General features: G+C 37.9%; 1 protein-coding gene across 11 annotated transcripts in view; it reads left to right on the top strand.

The window, feature by feature from the left end:
• LOC122820619 (collagen alpha-1(XXV) chain) overlaps window positions 1-19,873 on the top strand; it is a 291,526-nt gene that overhangs the window by 236,749 nt on the left and 34,904 nt on the right. For 10 of the 11 annotated variants that reach the window (XM_044098184.1, XM_044098194.1, XM_044098188.1 and 7 more), the window contains 6 exons: window positions 1,545-1,580; window positions 8,538-8,564; window positions 10,691-10,735; window positions 14,890-14,934; window positions 15,389-15,415; window positions 18,637-18,681. In XM_044098184.1, coding sequence (XP_043954119.1) covers window positions 1,545-1,580; window positions 8,538-8,564; window positions 10,691-10,735; window positions 14,890-14,934; window positions 15,389-15,415; window positions 18,637-18,681 — 225 coding nt within the window. The remainder of the gene's footprint in view (window positions 1-1,544; window positions 1,581-8,537; window positions 8,565-10,690; window positions 10,736-14,889; window positions 14,935-15,388; window positions 15,416-18,636; window positions 18,682-19,873) is intronic. The other variant, XM_044098190.1, reaches the window with a different exon arrangement.

Raw genomic sequence — 19,873 nt, 5'->3', positions numbered from 1 at the left:
ATTGGTCAAAGTTCAGTCCATCCATCTATCTTCTGTACACGCTTATCCTGGCAGGGTCAAGTGAGTGCTTGTGCCTGTCTCTGGAGGTCATTGGACGAGAGCCAAGACACACCCTGGACTGGTCACAAGTCCATCACAGGGCAATACAGAGACACACAGTACAAGCAATCATCGCACACACATAAGGACAATTTAGAGAGACCAGTTAACCTAACGGTCATGTTTTTAGATTGTAGGAGAAGGCAGAGCAACCATCGGGGACCCACAAACAATCTCCATGCAGAAATACCCAAGGGTGCCAGTGTGCAGCCCCCGATCAATGTTCCAGTTTAAACAGTTCCAGTTTGATTATTGCTTTGACCGTAGATATGGGCAAGTTGAGGCAAGCAGCTTTTTTTTCTGTAGCCGTTTCCTGACATATCGAGATGAACACACATCTGCCTTACCTCAATGGAATGTTCTCTTTTCTTTCCCATTTGGAAGAGCGACTATGAGGAATCAGCCTTTCTCTTATGTCATATTTATAACCGATTTGTAGTGCAATAGGATGTCAGAGTGGGAATAGATTAATTGGTAAAGACAAAGGCTGAAACAAGGTTTCAGTCACTAAAATGTCTTTGGGTCTGCAAAATTTTGTCAACTTTTCTTTGAAAATGCCTCACTTTTTCTTCTTGTATTCGCATCTAATTTGACTTGACCTAGTATTCAAAGGAAAAAAATGCCAGTGGAAACCATTTCAACGAAGAGTGGAAGAACTGTTTGGCCTTTTTCCACCCTCAAATATTTATAGATAAAAATAAATCCCCCTGGGGTAATAGTTTTATTATTACAAGAATTTATGTTGGCTCAAATGTTTCTGTTTGCAACATAAAATTTTTCATTTCATCATGCCCACCACTGGCTTTTTGGTAATTTACGTGAACTGGGAGAGAAAAAAAGAAACAGAAAAAAGCTTGTCAGTTATTTTCAACCATAAAACCTTCTGCAGGCTCCAGCTGATCTTTATTGTGTTGGCAGGAATCTCAGTAGGAGCTCAAATATATTAAGAATTGTTTATGAGGTTATTTCCAACTTTTTTATGGTGATTGTTTTCAGTTCTTCCTGTAGAAGTTGCTAAACTTGTTAAAGTTTTTTTTTTCCAAGAAGTTACACTTCTCCTTCTAGGTGTCTGTACTTTTCTTTACTTTTGGCTGTTGTGAATAACTTAGAAGAAAGGCAATAAGTGCTCTGTATATAAAATTGAAATGACATGTTTCTTAGTGATGTACTGTAATCTGAATGAGGTTTGGACCAAAAGCAAAACCCAGAATGAGGTTGTCAGATAGAGACATGGAACGGGCCGGGTGGTAGAGCAAAATAAAATCCTCCCAGGCAACGTCAATTCTGATTTGTATAATGCTATTCTGCATATTTACAATCAGCAGATTGGGTCCATTTGCATTCACAAACCTGTTCAAATACAATTAAAACTTAATTGATGTGTTTGGATCTTTTTAAACAAGTCCACACTCATATTGACTGCTTTTATTTTAATTTTTTTCTAGGGTGATCCAGGCCAGCCAGGAGAAATTGGACTTATGGTGAGAAATTATTTTACCTTCTAAATTGACATTTTTTTCCATACGATTGGTACAGCTCCTTATCTTGGTTAACTTAGAAAAGGACCGTCAGCAATTGGTTTGAAATGTTGTATCTATTGTGGCAATGTTATAATTGGCCATTCCAGCTCATCCAGGAAGGAGTCATGATGAAGAAGCTCTTCAGCTCTAAGCTCATAATGCAACAGTCGATGGGATTGTTGCATTAACTTTACTAGTGAGGATGAGGAAGCCACATATTTATTTCAATATTGTATCAAGACCTGCGCAAGATTTTCATCAGCGTATTTGAATGGATACGCCATGACGACCAATTTGAGGACATGCTAAGGTTTAGGTATTATAATACAACAACATTTGATGTGTTGAATATCCATATGTTCTGAAAAATATGATTCTTAACATGAAGATGACACTCAACATCTTTGCTTGTAATTCAAGCACGGATTGTATTTTTGGTATTTAATAGTTTTCATAGTGGCATCACATGGGTTTGATGTTGATTTTGATTGCAATTTTTTTTTTATGCAGGGACTTAATGTTAAGGATACATTTTATGATAACTCATAAAACACTTTTTCTCACAAACCCAAACATATAGGACAAGCCACTAGCCGGTGGGCAGCAGGTGTACGTAGCTTGCAGCTAATAAAGCTTTTGATTAAAGTTTCCTCTTAAAAGCTACACTGAAATGGTCAAAGCAAGCTCCGGAGAAAAAAAAAATCAAAGGAGGCCAATTGACTAAAATCACATGCTGCTGTCGGATTTTTACAGAAGCAGAAACAGGAAACAATCAAGGAAAAAGAGCCTTTTTATCTAGAAACCCATTACCAATGACCTTTCGGTACACTCGACAACGACTCTTCAATGTTTTTTTTTGTTCCCATCGCCGCTCATACAGTAGCTGTGAAGGTAGCTAAGTTTTTGTGAGTCATGAGAGTAAAACGGCAAAGCGGAAGGTCCCAGGTGTTCTTCTATAAGCCTGAAGTGCTTTTACAGCTGTTTATGACAGCAACAGCTGGAGTTCCTCTCCAAAATGTCCTCTTGTAGAGTTCTACGTAGAAGTAATCACTTCTCGCTGTGACTCTTTAAATAAGGTACATGAGTAAATACGCTGCATGACACTGATATACTTTTAACAAGGGATAAAGTCATCATCTGGAAACAAGCCCCCTTGATCTAAATCAGCAGGAGATCAGCACAAACCATCTGTTGTTGGGTGAAATAGATGCAACAGTAATTTACGATGTCAGAAGGTCTGTTTTGTTTTTTTTACCCCTCCTGTTATGTTCCGGGTCAAATTGACCTGTTTTAAAGTTTAAATTTTTTTTTTTAAAATAGTTGGAAGTATTTTTTTTTTTGCATGAAACTCATGAAACACTCTACATATAAGTTGAAAATGTATTCAGTTCACACAATTGCACCATCCCGTGGGTCTACTTTTTACATAGATATTGTTCGGGTCAATTTGGCCCGGCAGTCAGGTTAAAGTGCAAAAAAAGATTAAAAAATGTCCAATTCTATATGTTTCCTTGCAGCTATGAACCATATTCCACCACACACACAGACTCACACAAACACACACATACATGCGCATGTGCACGCACACGAACCCACTTTCTCATTATTCTCTCTACTTCACTAGGAAACTGCGAGAAAGGAGGTGTTCATACAATTTTTGACGGGAACTTTTTCTGTTCCAGTGGATAAACTCCACCCACACTCAGCAGAAGTGGAGGAAAACATAAATACTCTCTGCATGACTTATTTGTCTGGATTTTAATCAGCGGGTCAATTTGACCCTGAACAGTATTTGTGTCTCAAGTTCAATTATAAAGATCACCCATTGAAGAAAAAAAAAGTGTAATATACATTTTTTTTTTACCAAAGATCAATTTTAAGGAAATTATTGTTTTGTTGTGTCTAGATTTTTTTCAGTGGACATAAAAAATGGAAATTAAATTTTTTATGTCCAAATGAGTAAATGAGTAGGTTGTTGTCATTGATCCTTAATTTCTGAGAAATAAAAAAAAATCATTGCACAAATATTGGTTGAAATGGTTAGTAGTAGCGTTAATAATCAGATACAAAAATGTTTTGGAGGAATTTTTTGGTTTCTGACACTATTGCATGATTAAACACTCCCTGGGTCAAATTGACCCACGAACATTTATTCTGTAGCCTAGAAACAAACATAACAGGAGGGTGAAGCCAAATGCTGATTGCTTGCTACTATGTTAGATCTATTAGTAAAGATGAGATTTTGGATTGGTAGAGATATTCCTGTTGTAGGTTGTGTGTGTTTTGACTCAAGTTAGAAAATAACAGCTAACTTGTCACTCAGGAACAAACCTTGCATCCATCCTTAAATCTGAGGAATTAGATGTTCTCAAGCATTTGGAGCTGAGGATAAAAAGGATCTTCTCCCATTCCTCTCAAGGTTCGAGATTCCATAAACATTTTGCCTCCCCCGCAGTGTTCCAGGAGCAAGACACTTAATTTTACATGGCAAACCATTTTTAATGTAGATGCCCTTGTTAAAGAGGCAAAAGTAGAGTTTTCCAGCAGCCTTTTATGACATATGGTCCTGGTTAGGGGGATTAAACTCTTTTGGTGCAACAAGGAGAAGGAGAAAGCGGAGAAGGAGGAGGGGAGGTGGCAAGACGACAAAGGAGAAAAAGAAATATTTTTAGAACTCAAAGGTTGGAAAGGATCAGTGCCCCAAACTTTTTCTGGAGTAAATTAAAAAAGGTGTTCTGCTCTCTGTGAAGGTGGCTTTCAGTCTTTGCACAAAGTATTTATTTGGATCGTGACTTTGCTTGGAAAAGATTAAATAAGACTGTAGAGACTCCATCCATAACTGGAAAAAAGCCCCGCCAATTTCATTGTGGTGTTATTTCCAGTTTAATTCCCCTTTTCATCCTGTATCTTTCCAAAGTTTACCCACATTGCTCAAGTAACTTTTCCAATATGCCCTTTATTTTAGTAAGGACACACTCATTATTTGTTGATGTCTTTAACTACTTTTTTATTTAATGTTCATCCACAGCAAGAGCAGAGATGTTTTGGAATTGCTTGGAAACAAACCTATGCATCTGGCAAATATTCAGTCAACCACTTTCGGATGTTTGCACAGCACAGCCATGTTTAAACTATTCATCTGTGTTTTTATTAACTTGAACCTACAAAAAACCTATTAGTTTTTGAAGCAGATTGCTCTGCGTTTATTGAAACTACAACGTATTTAAAAAAGCATTAAAGTAGCTGATTTTATTGTAGGTTATTCTCATATTTAAAAACAAAACAAAGTAATTTGAATGTCTTTTAAATTTAAACCTGTGGCTTGAAAGTTACACACACACATTTCATCAAGTCAAAATTAGTTACAAATGCAAAATTTGTTTAAATAAACATCCGCTGGGTGTAACTTACCACAGTCACTACCAAAATGTGTCTTGAGATGGAAGTGTAAGTTATCCTGAAATGATATCCAAAAGATGAGTTGAAACTGCCACTTCACGCTAGTTTGAATTTTAAATGGCCTATTAGCACCGTTTGTTTTTTTCCACCCATTCGGACCACTACTTCCTGTCCGTGTTATTTTATTAATTTGAAGCTGAAAATTTTAGAACCCACCAATTTAATATCTTGGACTAACCAAAATATACAAAAATGACTGGCCTTAAAGCCCTTGGAGAAATCGCAGTCTACTGCGTTAACATAACATTGTACCCAGGACTGCCATCGCCTCATCATCGAGCTCTGCAATCTGGAGTGTAATGAAACTTCAAATTTCAAATCTTTGCCGCAGATTAGGTTGTTTTTTTCTTTAAACAGCAATCTATTTAACAGTCACTCCACAATCAGGTCATTACTTAAACTTTCAGTGTAGGCTTACCAAATAGACTATATCATTCTTTTAGTTAGTCGTACCAGTATGATGAGTGTTACTGAAAAGCCTGAGAAAATAAACGCCATGCAGACAGTAGAAGTAATAAAAAACACAGGTTTTATGTTTCTGTTTTAATATATCGTAGTAGTATATAATCTTAAATTCATTACCATTTTATTAGTTACACCCATTGTGATTGATTAAGACAGAAGACAGCTTTCTCAAATTCAAACAAAGCATCAAAATTGGTAGGAAATGGGATTTAAATGGCATAAAATATGGCATTCTTGTTAGTGTTAAGCATGTTAGTATAAGTATGTTACAAACTGCTGATCTGCTTTGTATTTGTACTCACATCAACTGTCTAGTTTCCATAGAATGAACAGAAAAAGATGATATATCCAGTGTTCAATGAATGAATGTAAATGTCCAACAATCATATTGGAACAAACAGACCAGACAGGTTTGGGGTGACAGACATCCAAACTATTTGTTAAAACCAAAATATGCAGAATACCAAATCTGAAAGCACACTAACCTTGAAGCAGATGAGATACAGCAGCAGAAAGTCATACCTGGTGCCAATCCCTGTTGCTAGGAAGGATCAAATTCACACAGTCTCACCAATGTTGGTCAACGACACATTGTAAAAAATATTGCCTGGTCTAGTCTGTCTCAATGTTAGGTGGTAGAACCAGAATTAGGCAGTAACAATTTAAAAGCATCAGTCCTGTCTTTTCTCAGTTAATTAAGTTGTTTTTGTTAGTGGAGTAGTTTGGTGGAGGTTTTCTTGGCAGACTTTGGGATTTGTGGAATTTGTACCAACTGAACACTATTTAAACCACAATTTAACTGAGTACTATGGCTAACCCTCATGCCCATCTTTTGATGGCTATTTGTAGCAGGATAACTCACCATTTTATTTCACTTAAATAATCTCAAACAGCTGTCTTGGACATGTTAATGAGTTTAATATATCCACTCTCGCCAGATCTCAATTCAGTAAAGCTCCTGAGGGTGTAGTTGAACATTTTACATTAAAGATGTGTAGCCAAAAAAATCTGATGCAGCTCCAGGAAGATGGTGTCACATTTGACCAAAATCTTCAAGAAATGTTTCAGACACCTTGCTGAATCTAACCTCCAAAAAATAAAGGTAGTTCTTTATGCAAAAACGGGTTCAATTTAGTACTAACAAGGTGTACAAAATCTAAGTTCATCTCGAGGGACATTAAGACAGACTGAGCCATCATGCTTTCAATAGGACCTTTGAGGTGCCCGTATAAGATCAGCCCAAATTTGTTTTCTAGTGCTGCTGGAGTTGAGTGGGGGAAATGACCTGGGGATTTCCTTATTGTTGGTCAATTCCAAACCCATGAATGGACATTCAGTGATTTGTATGTGTGCTCAGATACTCAACTACAATAACCATCCTGTTGTACGTTTTCTGATTGTCCAACTCTGACGCTAAGGTGTAAAATGTGGGGTATACACAATGATAAAGTATTCTGTCACACAAAGTTTCATTTACCTTAGATTATTGCCACTACTTATCAATGTTTGAGCTTTAGTTTGATTTGAAAAGAGTCCGGACTTCCTTGAGGGCACTTGACTTTCTGAAAAAGTCTTTCCTGCTTCTAACTTTTGAGTGCTCTCAGATGTTGCCAAGTTAATTAGCTCTGAGGCAAGTGGCACATGCCCTCACATTCCTATTGGGTCATAAAGATGTTTACCAAACCCTTCTGAGGTTAGCAAACAAAGGCATTTAAAAGAAAGTATGAGGAAAGCCTTTTTTTTCTTGGCTGATAGAGTAGTGAAAGTTCTTTACTGAGGTTTTTGTTATAGGTGTAGATGGAATGCACAATAAAAGACCTGCCACTGAGCAGCCCTTGCTTGTGTATGTGAGAACTTGCTGATAACAAGACTTTAAAGGGCAAATGTTGGGGAAAATGTAAATGGGAAAATGGAATACCTTTAAGCTATGCGATGAACGCTTTGCTTCATCAACAAAAACTTAACAAGAAGTGATCCAACAACAGCTCCTTCCCAGAAAGCCAATTATTAGTAAGTCATATCATGGCTCCAACAAAATCATGCTTGATTTGCACAGATATTTGCACTGACAGACAAACTTTTCAACTTTAATATGACCTCATTGGGAACTTTTACTCGTAATGCAGGCACACCAGAGTTTTAAACTCAACAAGGGACCATATCTTTTTGACATTTATATAGCATCAATGCAAACAAGAGCTGAAAAGTTGCTGCCATGAAGGGCTCTTAGGTAAGGGGTTCTGTCTGGCCACAAACAAAGCATCAAATGGCAACAGTTTCTCAAGCCCAAAGCAAGAAGAAAACTGGCCTATAATGCATGCCATAGCAGCCAGAACTAAAAGGTGTTAATGAACTGCTTTGTTAAGGCAAGAATCCAGTCTTCTTTTCACAACATTTTGTCCATGGAGCTAAAAAGAAGGCTGACAATCTAACATGGTTTCCAGTTTAATTGCAAGGAAAGGCATTATTCCAGATTCATCTATCACTGCTTTGCATCTCAGAAATGAGGCGCCTTTTCCTTTTTGCGCTTTCTAACTTTTTATCTTTGTAAGTCTTTCCAAATATTGGCCCATTTAGGTAATGAACTAGTCTTGGACTGCGCTGGGAGCTTGGGGTGGCCAAGACGAGGCACATTTTTCTTGTTGCTAAAATGAACAGAGATGGAGATTGTCATAAAAGATAAACCCCTAAGAGTCTTAGTTATCCGTTGTCTCATTTGGGATTCACATTTAGGGTGCAGTTCCATGACAAGAAAGGCTGAGAGTGAGGCGATTTTCAGTTCTTCCCGGGCAAATTAAACAAGGGGCTGATTGTGATTCAGTTCTGCCTGAAGGGCGTATGCGCACTGCATGAAATCCTCCCATGAGTTTGCCAGGCTCACTGCTGGCTTCCAGGATTGCATTATTTCATCTGACCAGGACTCTTTTTCTTTTTTCTTTGCTGTATTTTTCTTCCACTCAATCTCTCTCTGTCTCTCTCTCTCATCTTTTACAGGGACTTGAGGGGCCTCAAGGGCCAAAGGTGAGTTATAGAAAATCACTAACTTTTATTTTAATGCCCACCGGAATTTTAGTTGCGCCATGTCAGCTGTTTGGGATTCCTCTCCGTGCTTATGTCATTGGGCTGTCCGATTGGCTACCTGTCACATTCAGCAGTCCCTAGTTGGAGGACACCACATATCAGGCCAAGACAATCCAACATGTTGAATACCCCTGAATTTATATCGGAGCGGTCCCGGCATTCTACCAACTGGACCCGATCAGTCTTAACACACCACACACGGCAGGATGATCTGTTACGATTATCGTAAGCAATAGTCTTATAATGCTGAACGTTCTAAAATAGTTGAAAGGAGAAAATCAGGACCAAAAATCATGCCTTATGAACTAGGCTTTAGGAAACACGAAATCTGACGCAAACCAAAAGGTAATGTTGTTCTTGATTTGATAGTAACTAGATATAAGTCACATAAGTGTGTAGGGTGTATGTGTATGTAGGTGTTTAACATATTTACCTGGAGATTAGAGACACGAGAGCCACAGTCAGGTCAAGAAAACAGAAGGAGAAGAGGGCAAGAGGAACAAATGATAGATGGAGAACAGAGAACCTGGAGTTAAGTGCTGCGATACAGACTGATGTGGGAAACAGATGGAGGCCGAATCCAGCCATCAGGTAGCTGCCAGTGTTTGTTCAGTGTAACCCAATCAGACATTTCCTGTCTGCGCCGTCATCTGTTGACGAGGCGGTGGGGTGTACGTGAAGGGGTCAAAGATGATCCACTGCCGCGTTAATGACTCATAATCCAGCCCCGAGGCTGCTCAATTAGATCTTCTGCTGTTTGGCAAAGAGGCCACATGGAGGCCCTGATCAAGTTTCATCACCTCGGTGGCTGTTTGGTTGCCATTAAATGAAAAAACACCCGGCATGAGTCATGTTTACTCAGTATTTTTAAGAGAAAAAAAGGGGAGAAAAATTCAAAAACTCTGTTTTATTGTTCCTGTTCTCCAAAACTCTACAACTAGAATAACAATAAGACAATTTTAGCAAAAAAAATTGCTAACATAAGACCAAGTTGGATGGGGAAGGGACTTCATAAAGAAATAAATAGCATTTTAGTAAGTAAAAGCACAGATGTACTGACTTTCCTCACAGCCAGAACTACAGACAAGATCGATCTGACAAAGCTAATAACCCACAAACATTTGTACTTTTCATGTCTTTATTAAAACAAATTGAGTAATCACTCAAACAGACAGCAGGCTGGAAAACGTATTTGACTTTATTGGAAACTCCCTCAGACGTTTCCTGTTACAGCTGATGAGACTTTTTCAGTCAGGGGGAGAAATTTTGGAGGATCCCTCCTGACAAAGCTGTTTGAGTTCATTCATTTTTCAAAAGGGTATCGATTTGAAAGAACCCTCTGGACACTAGGCCGCACCATCTAAATTAGGAAGTCTGACTTGGCAGCTTTATATCATTGTTTGAAGTTTTACTGTGTAGGAGTGAAATGAATCTAAGGGTATGTTTTATTTGTGACCTGCATGACCATTCGTTGAATTTAGATTGAAATTTTCTTGCAAGATATCACTGAATCTTCTCCATTGCAATTTATTGCGCTAAGGATTTCTCCGCAAATATTCTAAAACAACAAAATCGAAGCAGAAAAGCATCCTCAAACTGAAGTGTGTTTGGAGGATCCCAAATTTTACCAAGCCTCTTGCTTTTGGAAAACAAAACATTTTAGAAAACATTTAGGTTCAGCAGTAATGTGTTGCATTGATATCGGAGCCTTTACAGATGCTTTTAGCTTGCAGAATCCTCCTCTTTCCGCTTTGGCCGTCGTCATGAAGTAGTAATGAACTCATAAAAGCCAATCTACCTGGGGATGAGCATCTCAACATCCAGCACATAACACCTGAGTACAAGCAGCTGTTAAAGATGTCTGCTTAGAGGTTCTGTTATTATTCTGGCAATGTCTGTAGACGATAAAAAAAAAGGAAAATACAACTGGCCGTACATTATTGGGTTTATTTTAACCAAAACAAACCTGATTGTATCAGAAGAATGCAAAGACCTTTAAAGAAATTGGATTTATTGATTAAAAATATGTCTATACAAACCAATAAGCATTTGTTTTTATTTTCCAGGGTACACTGGGGTCTCCGGGTATCCCTGGAACAAATGGACAGAAGGTGAGCGCTCTAATTTAAAGAGACAGTACACCGTCTGATGATCTAAAGTATTTTTTCTTGTTTTTCTTTCAATATTCTTATTACACTATTGCTTATCTGCCTTACGGTTTAGAAAAGTACACAATAGTAAGTTCTGTTATAAGCTTTCTGCACTTTCTAAATTGGTCACAACGTAAACAAATGTTCATGTCGTGTACGTGCTCCGTGTCCAATAGCAAATAGTTTTTAGTGCAAAGACAAATAACGATACTTTGTTCATGTCCATTATTTATTTCTGTGAGAGAAACAAGATTGTTCTCTTGTTACATAACTAAGGAGAAATTTAAAATACTGTCAACAAAAAATGGATCTCAGATTTTAGGGGGCTTTATCTTTTGAATATTTAGCTATAAGGTGCTTTAGTCATGCTGATAATCTTCATTTAAATTTTGATGTTGTTATTGTTAACTTTTTAACAGCTTCTTGGCACAAAAAATAGAACAGTTTTTGGTTGAATTCATAGTCTTTATATACAAATCCTTTCAAAAAAATTAAGAAATATTGAGTAGGCATAGCTTACAGAAATGCATGCGCTCTACTGCAATAAAAAACTTTTCTAAAAATGCGTTGGAAAAGACAATAATAACAATAATGCATAACATCTAACAATTTTTCAACCACTTTTGGGCTGTCATAGACTTTGTTCAGTGCTTCAAACTTTGAGCCGAAGATGGCCAGATAAGAATTGAGTATAAAAAATAAAACAAGTCAATTAAGTCACTTCAGAAGTAACATTGTGCCACATAATAAGGTGCATTTTAACAAAACTCAGATATTTTACAAAGTGCAATGTGACATCTTACATGGTAAGAGAAGATCTAGTGTACCTTCTCATTTACTATCAATCCTGCAATCATGTTCCGTTTTTGTTAACAGCTTTTTAAAATTACTACTTTTGTTTCTATAATGTTTAAACATTATTGGATCCTACTTTTTATTGTTTTAAGTTACTTTCCAAGTGTGCAAATCAGACTCAGCAAGTAAGATCATAAGTACGCTACACACTAGGTTATGGAGGCCAAGGTCATAATTTGTTCCTCAACACTATTAGTTCGGTTTTTCTTTTGTACTTTATTTGAAAACAGAAAATGTGGCAGTCTTACATTTTTCAAGGTGTGTTATAACAGCTCAGCTGTTAAATCGAATAATCTTATTACATTTATTCTTTTTTTTACAACGGACTGAAAATCTTTTTTTAAAAACCTGCCGTATACTTAGCCAAATGGAGCTCTACTCATGTTAGATCAGCTCTGACATGCATTTTGACAATTTCAAACCATTTTTCTATTTGGGAGAATACCCCTGGGCTGCATCTACAGATCCCGACCACAGAGTACGGTTTTGGAAGCATGTGTATCTGTTCACACACTGAGCTAATTTCTGAAATTCACTTTCAAGTAAAGGAGACACAGTGCAGGTGTTCTGGAAATCGGAGCAAAATGTAAAAATAAGAAAGGCTTTTTTTTTTTCTTTTTTTTTTACCTCCAAAATAATCACTTAATGAATGACGTGACTCGCGCCATCTTTTTAATTTCAAGCACACATTGGTAAAGAACAGAGGCCTGTGTGCTATAATAGGAACCAGAGTAAAGAAGCTTCATTTCAGTGTGAAAGCCATACAAACCCTGGAAACAGCTAAAGCTGGAGGCTTAATTCCACACTTGTGAAATGAGTTGGGTTTGCCAGCAGCCATGAAATAGAACTCCAGAGCTGTGCAATCCATCTATAAAACAGTCTGTTATGGTATGTAAGTCTCATTCATGCAGAAAGTTGAACTCGGAGGCAGTCAAAGTCTGATCCTTCTGCAGTGGCAGGTTGACTGTCAGACATTGTATTGATCTGACAGCAATACTCACCAAGAAGGGTGGACAACTGGTAAGGCAAACCTTATCAGCATTAGTTTTTAATCAAACTCCATCATAGTTGTGGTTGTACAGCATCGTCATTATGTCAATGACTCCCATATGTGGTCTGATGAATGATGCAGAGTCCCAGCGCTCATGAAGTATCATCACCGCTGTGGCGGTGGTGGGGCAAAGAGGGAGTTCACACATGGATCATACACACTGATCTTTACCGCAAGGCGTCCTTAAATCAAGGCATTGGGTTAAAAATGAAAACAAGGATGAGAAACAGAGGAATAACATCAACGGCCGTTTTATTTATGGTGATGAAATAAAATAGCTTCCTGCTACATATATATTTTCTTACAGTTTGATTAATTCTGAGCTACTTACTGACTGTAGTTTTAATCAAAACATTGAAGTTTTGTACTTTCCATCCCTAAGCCAATTTGTCAGGTTAGAGCTGCCCGTCTGCCTTTGGAAGTAGTTACTTCTTTAGAAAAGGTAACGATATGGTAGGTTTGCAAAGGTCAGGACGTTAATTATTTTTGGCAACAAATGCACTGAGGTTGGTTTCACTGCTTTGAGCTGCAGAGGGATTAAGGCTTTAGACCAGATGGACTTGGTTTTCCTCTTTCACTGATATCTAAGAAACAAAACAATAAGTATTTAGTTTTTGGTCAGCTCTGTTAATGTTTATTCTTTCATTTTTGAGTATTTTTTTTCTTGTACCAAACAGATTCAGTATATTTAGGGTTTCACTGGTTAAGCACCATACGCAAACATACATGATTTGAATAAACATACATCTCTTTGACTAAAGAGAAGAGCAGATGAGAATAGGGTGGTAGCTTCATGGTTCTTGTTTTAAAAGTCTCAAACCGAATGTAAAAGTTCTTCTCGATTGTCTGATGGCAAACTGATTAGCTAAGATTGAATGATTTAAAGTTATTTTATCTCGAAACAGTGAGTCTGACTCGTCATTATAGTATAAACAAGCCAACAAAAGCTGCTGTACTCTAAAAGCTAATGCACAGCACTGAAAGATCAAGGTGGCTGTAGAAAAGTAAAAGATCAGAACTATGTTACCATCCAAGAAATAAAGAATTTCTTATTTTCTTTTGGGTCTTCCTAAACAGTACACACATAGATTTTATAAATCTACACATATGTGTGTTCGCATGGGGAAATGCACGTACACAATAGTGTAGATGAGCTCAAAGGCTGGGAGCGCTCGCTACTTTTTTGTAGCTCTTATGAGAGAAAGTTGGACACTAGCTCTAGAGTACATCTGTGGAGAAAAGGTTGCTATAAATTACTGACTTTAATTAACTAGAGCTAGATGACTTAGTGAGTTGTCAAGGTGATAAGGAGGATGAGCAGGAGAATGAGAGGCTGTAAAAGAGAATGCGAAGCAAAGCTGTTAAGTTACAAATGTTAAGGACAAACATTTGTTTCTTTATGCAGAAAAAACATACAAAATTCATTTCCGAAGGCAAGATCTTAGTGACGGAGTTTGTGTGTGTGCAAAGATATGATTGTTGCTGTTATAGACATATAATTTTATCTTTGTGAAGAATAACTTTGAATAATGTGTATGCCTTTCAATGAACTTGATCCTATTGATTAAAACAGACTATGTTGAGTTCTTTCTGCAGCCTGGTTCTGTTTTTATAGCCAGGGATTCTGCTGCAGGCAGGGTGTGAGACCATAGTGCTGAGCAGCCTCAAACAAATAAAGAAATAAACCTGCACTTTCATGTGTGATGTCAATTCCAACTGTTGTCTCCAACCATTTTACAAGTAGCCATAGTTAAAGTACAAATCTCTCTTTTTTTCCAACAGTTTTATGAATTTAAATTTCCAAATATTTCCAAAATTACTTCCAAATATTCCATATACAGGATTTTTTTTTTCAGCGTTAGTTTAGCTTTTTATTTACTTGTTGTGTTTTGACTCCCACTCTGTTGTAGTCTTGTCCTTTAGTCCAACCCTTTGAATGAAGATGTTGATAAAAAGCATGCATTCTCAGCCAACACAGAGCCTTGGTAACACAACGTGACCGAGAGCCAAGAGTCCTAGAAGACTCTTGGAAGCATGCAGCAGTTAGTAGTAGACTCTGTTATGTCTTCAGACTTTATTTCGATTATAAGGATGAAGTAGAACGCATAGTGCACATATGCAATTTTGTATTATCCAGATCTGGAATTGGAGTTCAAACTTTGATAGTACGCACACTGAATACAGCTGCTGTGTGTTGTGCTGTCAATAGGGAGATGTTGGCATCCCAGGACAGGACGGAATCCCAGGGGCCAAGGTCTGGTGCACAAGTTTTCTGTGTGCTCTTATTCTTTTAACGTCACCTTTTCTTTCTGCTTGAAGTATTGCTTTACTTTTTGCTCATTGTCTGTGGCGTTTGTGTTGTGCTGCCATTTGTTTGGTCAAATATCCATTTATTATGATTATTTTTCCATCTTATGGCGTGAAGACATCAATGTGGCCCAAGTTAATTGCAAATATTTCTATGTATTTTTGAGTTTTTGGAGCTGCAGTTTGCTAAGTTTCACACATGAAAGGTTTTGTTAAAGAAGATTTATAAAAGTTGGCACTTACATGTGTGACTAGGGAACAAGAAGCTGTTCTATTTCTGTAATCTAGCACAAATTTAACCCCAGACACAATCCACACTTGCATAAGTGCAGCCCAGTCCAACTCCCCCATCCACCATCCAACCTGTCCTGCGTCTAATTCACTTTTTTCTTTTCCAACAGGGTGAAAAGGGAGAACAGGGTGAAAAGGTAAAGTAATAACTCAGATCCCCACACATCCTTCTAAGTATCCCACCATGTGTTTGAATAGCCTTTGTGGTAAAATGACGGCAGCTCTGCTATTACGCCTCACAACTCCAGCTTGTATTTTCAAAGGTGACTCCCATCGAAGATCTGGCCATCAGTTAGCCAGTGATTAAATGAGTCATAAAACTGCACCCAGTTTCTTCAGTTCTGGGCAATGGCCTTTACAGGTTCCAAAAAATAGCCTCCCAGAGGAAAAAGCGCTTTACTTTCTCCATTCCATGATTCTAATGGTGCCATAACTTGGTCTTGTTGGAGTGGGAGGTGTAAACACTGACCAAGTCAACAGCGATCAGGAAGGAACTGATGATTCAGGATACTTTATCGACCACAAAATCGGCCCTTGGGCTCTTGTTTTTAGTTGAATCAGACTTATTCTCCACATACCTGGTTCACTGTAATAATGAGGCTTTGTGGAAACAATCTCGTAGCAACCGCTGCTCTCGCGCATTATGGGTGTCCTGTGGAGAATTAGCTGGATGCAAATAACAGCTCAATGTGCAGTTCCTGAAACTGCACCCAGCAGATTCTAATGATGCAGGATCACGTCAATTCGAAAAGTCATAAGCATAAATCAGTGGTGTGAGAAGGTAGATTGGTTTCCAATGTTTCAGTTTAAAATGGTATAAAACCGACTTCCAGGCCTTCCCACACACAATATGCTGCTCTTAAAATATTCACTTCATACCAGGAGTTTCCACACCTTTTTATGAGCCTGTCTAAACAGGCTTCGTCTTCTCAATTTAACTTTACTTCCATAGATTCGACTAGTTTTAGAAAAGACTGGTGCTTTAGTCCTAATAGCTGTTTTTTATGAACACAAGAGCAAAAAGGAAAACATTCTTACAAGTGAAGTCTTATAAATTAATGTATTTGTTCAGCAGAATGTAATTTTAGTTAATTTCCAGAGCTGTCAGATCTCTTAGAGGGTCTAAACCTCCAAACTGAGAATTGCCTTTCTGAAGTGAAGCCAGTATTGTCAATATAAATTGTAGTCTTTGGCTTTGTTCTCCCATTCAGGAGCCAGCAAGCAAACTCGGGAAAACTAAATTGTTATGATACTGACTCCGTGCTCGTAGTCATTTTACTTTCCAACATATAGATTTCTTGATGGAAAAACACACATGTCAAGGAGACGAGCTGTGAGAGTAAGCTTTTTTCTTTAGGTTATCCCTCAATAATTTACACAAGGAAACAAGCTTTGATGTCATACCCACAGACCTCCTAAGTCAGTGCATGATTTGTAGCCTAGTGGATTTATGGAAAGTGAAATGACCAGTTCACTGCCAGAGCAAATACCAGAGCCTTTTGTATTTTAGAGGAACCAAATATGTCAACATAAACTGTTGTTTTATTGTTTTGACTGTAAACCAATTAGCCAGCAGATAAAATGTTCAACATTGTCAACATTTACTTGTGATTTAGTTTGCAATACTTCAGTCCTATTTTCTGTCAGCCTCTTTTGAAATATTTTAGCTAAAACCTCCTTTGTATTAGTACGATTCATTGTGCTGTTAGATAGGATTAGCTGTTCAAAATGTCCTTTCAAAACTTCAAGTTTTAGCATATTAGCTAAATAACATCATTCTAGCATGAGCTGACTAGCATAGGATTTTAGCTGACATGTTGGCAAGCTAAAATGCTAAAGAGAATGCTTGGTAAGCTTTCATGTTGGGCTAAAACAATCTAGGAGAAGAAAATACTGAGTAGCAATCTCACAAATCAGTGTTAAGCAGTTGTTTCTGGCATTTGGCTTTAAACATCTTGGTTATGTGAATATTTTCAGAATTTTTACTTTACGAATGACATTTTAACCATCCACTTTATGCAACTGTGGTTTTTTTGTTACGTTGTTGGCAGGCAGAACTTGGATTTTTGCGCATACTTTCGCTATTGATATGTAAATCATGCAGTAAAGCTCCAGGCTATCGAACACATTGGTTCATTAATTTTGTTTTTGAGTGACTATTACGAAACGAAAAGGAGAGTTTATTAAAATCATTTTGAAAAGAGATATTAAGTCAAATGCTCACAGTAAACATGTTTGCTCAGGTGATATGCACTGAAAAGCGGGAAACACAATGTCAACATGGCAACAGAGTCCATTAAAGGATGAAAATCACTCACCTCAGACAATTTCTCCTACTGCTGGAAGTAGAATATTTGTTTTCTGCATAAATAAACGCATCTACAAAATTCTGACTAATCACACAATAGCTCTGCCTGCAAAGGGAGGCAAAAGGCTCAGCAGACAGGGTTTGACAAGAAGGGGTGGACAACATGGGACTGAGAACAGAATTACGCTAAATTTGTCACGCAGCTACGACAATGAGAACCGATTTCGGCCCGTCGGCCCTACCGTCCAGACCCATAAATTGGCTTAATTGAGAAGCTTGGTCAACTGAACTGTGATTTATTAGGTAGGCGCTGAGACTGCAGTATGACACCATCAATCTGGGTTGTTATAGTATAAGTATTACATCGTTCTGTCATGCATGGTAGTCTACTAATGTGTTTTGACCATAAGTCAGGTATACAGTTGCCCACTGCATGGAAGAGTACTTAATTCTCCTTTCAGACTCAGATGACACGTCAGCCTTTTGCATACAGTCACAACTCTTTACTAAGATATCAGCCTTTTGGCAGCTCTCATAGAGGTCTATTCATACGATGTGAATTTAACGCTTATGTTTTCGTCCAATGGGCAGATGAAAATAAGAGAAAAAATTAAACACCATTGCTAGTCATTTAGCTATGCATCAGGCATGGATAGGAAACAGCACTGGCATTCAGAGCCAAGTTTGTGAATTTAGTTATCCGTGGCGCAGTTGTCAATGCCAAGAGTTTCGGACCCCCACAACTACTCTTACATCACCTGAAATCAGCCATACTTGAAACACATGTGATGACTCAGTGACCAAAGTGAAGATAAAGGGGCCATTACCATGCATTTGTATGGTAATGATACTTAATTTTGGCTCCAGTGTTCTTGGCCTTTTCCTCGAGCGTCCATTATACTGTTTAACATGGCAGCCAGTCACAGATAGAGGATCGGTCCTACTGTGTGCCTGTTGAAGCAGGCGTGTTTAAACATCCAGCTTTTCATTCCTGATTCAATCCCGCGTCGTAAAAACGACTGAATATGATTTCATGTGATCTCATCGCAGGGCGATATGGGTGAAGACGGACCGAAAGGTGACATGGGCGAGAAGGTATGTAAATTATTTAATTTCTTCTCTTTGTTTATATTTTGGAACCTGCTCAGAGAAACAGTACATGGTCTGGCTTTGGCCAAAAAACATTACTCAAAGTTAATGTTAGCCATCTGAGATGAGATATATGGAAACCACCAGAGGCAGCTGAGGTCATGTGCCATCACTAAAACAGTTGTGATGGCTGAATAAAAGCAATCATCCGAGCACTTGATTTGTCATTGTAATATATGTGAACTTGATTTCAACAATACACTGATGCTATTTTTCTTTTTCTTTTGTTTTTTTCTTTTTTCTGGAGGGACCATTTATCATAAAGACAGCTTGTCAAACTGAGATCCATTTTGAACAATAGGCCGTACTGAGCTTTGCTGAAAAGATGGATGTTTTTGTCCAAAAAACTTTTGTTTTCTGTAAAGGCTCGTCTTATATGGGTACTGACATCATGTTCAGAGTTATTATTCTTTCTATCCAAAATTCACCATGTCGCCTTTGCTGTTTTTATGATGTTAAAACAGCATTCATGGAAACAGACTGCAGCCTTATTTCAATTTTATGAGCTCACAACAGAAGTTGGACCCCTTTTCTATGCAAACCTGTTTTAGAGCATTTCAGAGAGCCATTATCAATTTGAATAAACCGTTACATAAAAATGCTGATTCAGCTCCTCATATTTCTCGGAAAGAACAAAGATTCTTCAAAGATTGCCAAAAAAGTGGTAACACAATTGCTGCTCCAAGACAGCCAGCCCTAAACACTTTGATGTATTATGCACCGGAGTTGCTTCCTTTTTTGCTCAGAATACTGCTAGGTATGAAAGCAAAGTGTAACTCATAGACCGGCAGTTGTGTGGAAGCAGTGTACTCAAAATGTCACTGCCAATTTATTGCTGTTCAGCGGAGAACAACTTTGATAACCTCTCGCTTTATGGGTGCTGCGGTTTTTAAAAGGCTGCCGAACTCGGCAGCCGAGAAGGATACAATTCGGGGGAAACAGATGAAAGATATCATCTGTGGAAAATGAATGAACAAAACGGAAAGGTAGGCGTAGGGTGATAAAACTTTGTAGCTCATGCGACGCTTTGATCCAGTATACCTTAGAGCAAAACAAGGGGAAAAAGTGATTGTTTTCTTTTTTTTCCTGGAGGAGTTGAAGTTACCACTCATCCTTCAAGTGCATACTCCAGGGAGAG

The sequence above is a fragment of the Gambusia affinis genome, linkage group LG18 (assembly GCF_019740435.1).
Source record: "Gambusia affinis linkage group LG18, SWU_Gaff_1.0, whole genome shotgun sequence".
Lineage (NCBI taxonomy): Eukaryota > Metazoa > Chordata > Actinopteri > Cyprinodontiformes > Poeciliidae > Gambusia > Gambusia affinis.
This window is presented reverse-complemented; position numbering and strand designations above follow the sequence as displayed.